General features: G+C 35.4%; 2 protein-coding genes across 2 annotated transcripts in view; one reads left to right on the forward strand and one right to left on the reverse strand.

The window, feature by feature from the left end:
- Positions 1 to 1,483, forward strand: part of LOTGIDRAFT_233165 (hypothetical protein) — a gene marked incomplete at its 5' end in the record, with an annotated part of 4,506 nt that extends 3,023 nt beyond the window's left edge. The window contains 2 exons of the mRNA XM_009058717.1: positions 289 to 414; positions 1,224 to 1,483. Of these exons, the coding sequence (XP_009056965.1) occupies positions 289 to 414; positions 1,224 to 1,300 (203 nt within the window). The 3' untranslated portion in view covers positions 1,301 to 1,483. The remainder of the gene's footprint in view (positions 1 to 288; positions 415 to 1,223) is intronic.
- Positions 1,484 to 2,197: 714 nt separating this feature from the next.
- On the reverse strand, positions 2,198 to 5,584 carry LOTGIDRAFT_216933 (hypothetical protein; the record flags this gene model as incomplete). The annotated part of the gene is made up of 6 exons (XM_009058718.1): positions 5,532 to 5,584; positions 4,674 to 4,969; positions 4,243 to 4,471; positions 3,631 to 3,747; positions 3,084 to 3,164; positions 2,198 to 2,439 (listed from the first exon to the last, which is right to left on the reverse strand). Exons 2-6 carry the CDS (start codon positions 4,695 to 4,697, stop codon positions 2,198 to 2,200), a joined length of 693 nt encoding a protein of 230 aa, XP_009056966.1. The 5' UTR covers positions 4,698 to 4,969; positions 5,532 to 5,584.
- Between the last annotated feature and the right edge of the window lie 1,191 nt (positions 5,585 to 6,775).

A 6,775-nucleotide genomic window follows, 5' to 3' on the forward strand; every position in this document is an offset into this window, starting at 1 on the left:
GTTTACATTGAACCCACCAGTTTGACATTTGTAAGCCTACTTAAATGAAATGAAATGAATGGAGTTTTACGTCCTACTTTTCTGCTCCATGTGGGCTAATGAAGACGGACAATGCCATGCAGGGTGCAATGAGGGAAATTTTGCCAGGACAGCGGCATAAGCCTGCTCTTTTTCGATTTCCAATTGTCGAGGGATCTTTAACGTGCAAAGCTTGTAGCACTCGGGGAAAATGATGTTGTTTTGTGGTAAAACAAACAATACTGATGTTCTTAAATTGTTATTTTGTAGGTTGTATTGCCGAATATGAATGTTGTAAAACTAAGTTGTGTTGTGATACTGGACCAGCTGATTGCTGTAAACCTGGTAATAAACCAGATTGCTGTGCACCAGGCAAACTCCAATGCAAATGTCCAGGTAAATATCTTAACGGAACTGGTTCTTCATCTTCACTTTGGAACTAGTACTACCTTTACCTTTGTGAAGATGCTTGTTCTTGAAACCACTTCTATTGACGCCTCCACGCTTCAAAAATTCCATCTAGATGTGGACAAATGGGCACGCAAATGAACAGTATCATTGGTGAAGACCGGAAACATTTCATTTTATTTTTGGCGCCAATTTCTTAGGTGAGGCTAACAGACGTAAAGTTCTTTATGATGGGCATAAAACATGGAACATATTTCCTAAATTTTTCCTACTTAACATGATTTCTGATAGCCATTTGAATAGTGGTTAGGAACCGGAAGGGATTAAGGTCATCAAAAGTTCATCCTGACCCACGGCCGTGACCTTTTATTATCTTTGTTATTCATATATCATAAGTCTTGTTTATATCTATCTTATCAGTAATATAAGTTTGGACAGGTATAGAATATTACCTGTTGAGCTTAACTTTTGGATACTCCCCCCCTTTTTTCCAGTTTGTTGCGTCATTTAGACATTTTTAGAAGTGAGCAAAATCGATTAAGGCTTTTTGGATAGTTTCGAATCTCCAGTGTTATACATGAGTATCATATTCTTAGACATCGAAGCCTTAGGAGATCCCAATCCGTAATGCCACCATTTAGATATGCAAGCTTTATATAGCCCAGATTTTTAATTCTAAGGAATCACTGTTATTAATATCAGCAAATTTTAATTAAGTTTGATTTGATCATACATTAACAACGTTTAAATTATTAATATAGTAAGTATTATAAATGCTTCTATTATGTATATTTCAGGAACGTGTGCATGCGGTGTTGGTTGTACAGGAGTAGACAATTGTAAATGTGGATCGGGTTGTTCGTGTTTCAATTAACTTTGTGAAACGATGACTCTTTGTTGACTCACATACCATTTATTCATCATGCACACAATCTTGTTGTAAACCTGTACTCAGTAATAAGGTTAATCATTGAAACGATTTTTCATTCTTGTCGAACACCGTGATTTTTTGTAAATATTTATCTCAATTATCTTATTTATTTAATAAAAAAGTGAAATGAATTGAATAGAGTTTTTTCTGCACCAGATCGTTTAATAAAGACAGACAATGCTATATAGTGTGCAATGAGGAAAATTTGCCAGGACAGCGGCATTGACCTACGTGCAAAACCATTGACACACTCGTCGGTTTATTGCCCATTGCGAACAAAGACGATTTTTGCATGTTAGCCCCTCCAACCTACATTAATTACAAAGGGAAGCTGAGTTAAAAAATCCAAAGGTATTATCTTGACCTGTGCTGAGTATGAACCCACGAACCTTTCGGACAGTAAGCCAGACACACTGAGCCACCACAGCTCCCAAAAAAAGATTGTGTTGTTTATCATGGCGGTTGAATTATCCAAAATTTACTTTGTAATTGTAGTTATTAGCCTTGTACATAATAGTATGGTATTTGTTGACGATTAGTCATCTCATTAGAATTGTATAAACAAAATAAACAAACGATTGAATTCAGTCCAAATTCCATATTCTAAATTGTATATTTGCCAAAGTAACATCACCTAGTAAACTGTCCAGAACCCAAATAAAAACGCAAAAGCGGAATTTAACATTGTGAAATACCATACCGAAGACAATTTTTTTTTGCAGAACCGACCCCAAATCCATAGCGAGCTAGCGTCTAGCTCATCGAGAGACATCGTTTAGTTTCTACTGTAACCCTTACAAATCAACCCTCCAAAAATCTTTAATGTCAATGCCAATTAGGTTACTTACGTTTCATACAAAACGGAGACTGTGAATTAGTCTTGAGGTAATATTTGCCTTTACGATGGCTGTCAATTGAACGGTATCCCAAAACTGGACAGGGACCATCTCCACAGCTGGTACACGATCCTTTCAAATAATCTTTGAAGGTGGAACATGGGTAAGCCTGGAATTGACAGGTTTGGTTCTGTTGCAGAGTTTCTAAGAAGTATGAGATTGCTCTGTGATGACTGCATGAAACGTCTGAGGACAGTTCTTAAAAATCAAAAATGGATTTCTAGGGTGGATATAGATAATAATTAGTTTTCTAGAGACCTCTTTCTTGATTTAACTTGTAAAAAACAAGAGGTGCAAGACGATAAAAAATGATATGAAGTGTGAAGTACTGCAAATAGAATGGGATGATATCACTTCAGTTTTTCATGGTTGTTATCGGCTTTCCATGGTAACAGCGACTGTGTGATCACCTTCTCAGAAATAGAAAAAACCAATAACGGGAGACAACTACTATATATATTACTAATTTGGTTAATACTTGAAAAAATAACGGCCTAGAATACCAAATGATATTGACTCTATTGGTAAACTTTACAAGGATCATTTGCATCCCTGGCTTCTTCGATAATTTTAAGCAATCAAACCCGAATAAAGTTGCAATATTGAAAATTGCTAGGCTATTTTATGAACTCATTTCATGCCACAGACATGTGCCTAGGATGCGAGCTTGTTTTGGACACGGGATTTACAAACATGGGCTAGATTAACAACGTAGAGAAAATCTTCCTTAGTGCGTAGACTCTAATAGCTTAGTCGTTCATAATCTTTGAATGTTCCAGATTTTTCTATGTTACCTTTGAATTTGAGAGTAAATACTGCATGAAGTCCACCAGATACTGGTTTAGGACAACCAGGCTGGTCAGAGGCGCCATTAGGATAGAAATCAATGTCACCCCAAGCATGAGGTGTTCCTAAACCTGTAATTAAGATGTGATTCATTTTTATCACTGACAAATGATACAAGCACGCTTCACAAGTATGTTATCAAGTCTTCTGGATAGCAAAGAAGGGGTAGACCAATAATGGCGTCGGAGGAAGTCGATATGGTCCTGTAAGTTACATTTGCATTTACGTATAATGCATCAGCTAAGAAAAGAAACTCTGTTCCATCTGTATGTTATTTTTAAATCTAAATGTAATCTTCATAACAAATGTTGATAAACTAGTTGGTAGATGATAACAACCAAGCTCAAGTTGATATCTTGATAAATTATGTAGCACGCAAATATTTCAGATAAATCCATTACGGTTTGCACCTTCAAGCATTACCACCTTTCAGTTTCTATCGGTTGGACTGAATCAGACGGAAAACCATCTATGTCTACGACACTGTGTACTGAATAATTTCTGTTTGCCCAATCAATTCTAGTCTCTTACCTAAATCATAAATTGGTAACCCGTCTGAATGTATACAGTCGACAAATATAGCATCACTAGGATCTAACCTTACATCAACATCAGTATCTTCAAATAATGGTCCAGCAGGATCTAGACCTGAAACAACAAATCACACCACTTTAATTCGAAATCGCCTCTTAATTTTAATTTGTGATTCATTCTACTTTTTGGAACCGTAATTCCGACTGAAATAGTCTAATAAGAGTACCTTGCCAAGATGGCATCGTCGTCATACCCACACCCGACCATCAATACATAGGTGAGACTTTCACATTATATAATTTAAACGACCTTTTCATTCCAGAGAGGTTGCCCATATTCATTTAATATTTACAAGCTTCGTGTATGTGTTCATATTTACAAAACAAACCATATGTAGAAAAGAATTGATTGGCCCCTTTGAAAATTATGTTACATCATGGACATGTACTATCTCGGTCCTTAATACGAAGATTATCCACCAAAGTGAAACAGTAGAGTCTAGTTTCGGATGTGTAAAGAAAGGATGACAAGGAACTAGCACGTTTTTTTTACTTTTCCTAATCCGAAATCTTAAGTTTATGTGCTGAACGATGTCAAAGACACATTTACCTGTTATTCTTCCTAAGTTATCTGTTCTTTTACCAATATATCCGGCTACATGTGATCCTAAACTATGTCCGATGACATGGAATTGATGAGGATCGGCCTGGAAATTGTCTTGAACTGTTTGTATGAATTTAGCTACAACGGCACCAACAACTCTTGTGTTTGCTACTGCTTCGGGATAAAATTTGTGAGCACCAGCATGCCAGTCAATTACAATGACGTTCAAATTTTCCTGAAAACAGATACCATCACATTATTTATTTAGTAAACAGTCTTTAATTTCTGTGCTAATTTGATGGTATTTCGACAGATAAAATACAAGAGGTTTTTGTTTTGGTTTTGGAAGATGCTACTGTGGTCTCAAAATATATTTGAATCCAGCAGGTTTATAATTCGAATTTGCCCGATTTCGAAATTTCGATGTGTGTACTTACCATAGCTAAAAATCGTTGTCTCATTTCAACTAACCATGGCTCATTACCGTCACTAATAAAACCGTGGATTAGAATTTTGGTGTCAAGTTTTGGGTCAAAATTTGAATTTTCAATGGCGTTTACATCATTATATGGTAGGACTTGAGCTTTGGAAGGATTCTTTCTGGTGAATAAGTTCAATGTAGCTTGAATCTCCTCTGGTGAGTCGGGTGATTCACCAAGTGAATTAGTATATGGATGTCCATTATCAAAACATCCGATGTCATCATAGCATTTATTATGGTGGAGTAAAAATCCTAAAAAATGGTCAAAAAGCTACTTTTGATAAATTATGAATTCTTATTTCTATCTGTTTTTGGGTTAATCCAGCGACCTCACTACTTTATGCTTTAGGGTTCAATAAGTCCACAAATTTGTTGATTGGTTCGTATCGCTATTCAAACAGTTTACCTGCTCTCCCGCGAGACTTGACACCTTGGTCACATAGGTATGTGTACCATTTGGACATCATTAAAGCTTGTTTGATGCCCAAAGTGTCGGCTCAGTTCTGGTTAACTTCAGCTATATAGAAAAAGAAGTAATAATGGAAGCCCTAGATTAGTTTGGGTAGTGATAGATCTCTGCCACATGTGTTGCTTTATTTGCTTTGATAGTGTTCTTAATGTTCCATTGTCTCATTACATTTTTTTACTTGCATATTGTTCATTGGTTTTGTAAATACCTCATCTTCTACCTTCTATGTGCAATAATTCAAACCGTTGGTAATCTTCTGACCTACCTCATTTGAATCTTGTTCTGAAGGATCTACTTTTGAGAAGCTATCTTAAACTAAACTGAATCTGTATTGTAAAGTCTTACCTTCACTTGAGTAAATAAGGAATACCGAAACCAGAGAGAATCCCAGAAACGCCATGTTGTGAAGAGGTGTTCCTTATCAACTGAAGGATTAAGACCATTTTCGTCATATTTATTTCTGCAAACATGTTTAATTTTCTCAAGCCTTATCTTTTATATTTATATAATTCGCTTTATCATTCAATACTTTTATAACCATTCCTATATTTAAACTGTAGAGGTTACGAAAGATTGAATTTAAAACGATAAGTTATCATAGTAGTGCAACCGAACCTTAGTCAGAATATTTGTGGTCTACGTGAAATCAGTGTGCTTCGTGCGTGATCCTGACGTTTGGAGTTTATTTGGTACTGTTCCTTTTGGTCAGAATATTTGTGGTCTATGGGCAATCGACGTGATCCTTACCTTTAGCGTTGACTGTGTGTTTTTTTTCGTTCGGAAATCTCCTCATTTGGTACAGTTGCTGGTTCGAGAGTAGTTGACTCTTTAAGGGGAATTGTGCACACTTTTCATTTTTAAAAACGTTGTAAATTAGACGTGAAGATATGGTATTTACTTCTTTGTATCTCTTATTGATTAACTTGAATTTATTTAAAAAAGGGTGATATAATAAAAGGCAACTTAAACTAATTTTGTCTCTGTAGGTGGCTAAATATTTTCAGTGGAAATCTTCACAATAAGCAGGAGACATATTTCTCGTGCGATTTTCGTGTAATTCTAGTACTTCTGAAGGCTATTACATATTCAAGGCCTAAAGGCACTCCCAAAATGGCCTTTAAGAGCGTGTTAGTTATAAAAAAAAATCTCATTGACATTTGACTATATTTCTTTATCAAAATATTATTATACAAGATTCATAAACATAATAAAGCAAAATTTCTTTCTAGGTGGCTTACGATAAATTCAGCATGCACTTTTTTTTTTATCAATAATGTTGTTGGCAGTTTGAAAATATCAGATACATGCTGTTGTGGTTTCTGAATTCAAAATTATCGATCTCGTGCCGCGCTTGGAGCTGTATGCAATTCTAGTCTGATCTTGCCTCCATATTTTGAGGAGTTTGGAGATAATGAAGAATAAATATCACCTATATTTTATAAGTTGTAACGCTCGTCAAAAGTGTTACGGTTTGATAGCATGCTAATTTATCGCAAAACCGAACCCAGTGAACTATAAAATATCTAAATAATCGATAATAATATATTACTGGACTTACTATAATAATTTACAGATTACATAAAATATAA

This window comes from Lottia gigantea (genome assembly GCF_000327385.1).
Source record: "Lottia gigantea unplaced genomic scaffold LOTGIsca_35, whole genome shotgun sequence".
Lineage (NCBI taxonomy): Eukaryota > Metazoa > Mollusca > Gastropoda > Lottiidae > Lottia > Lottia gigantea.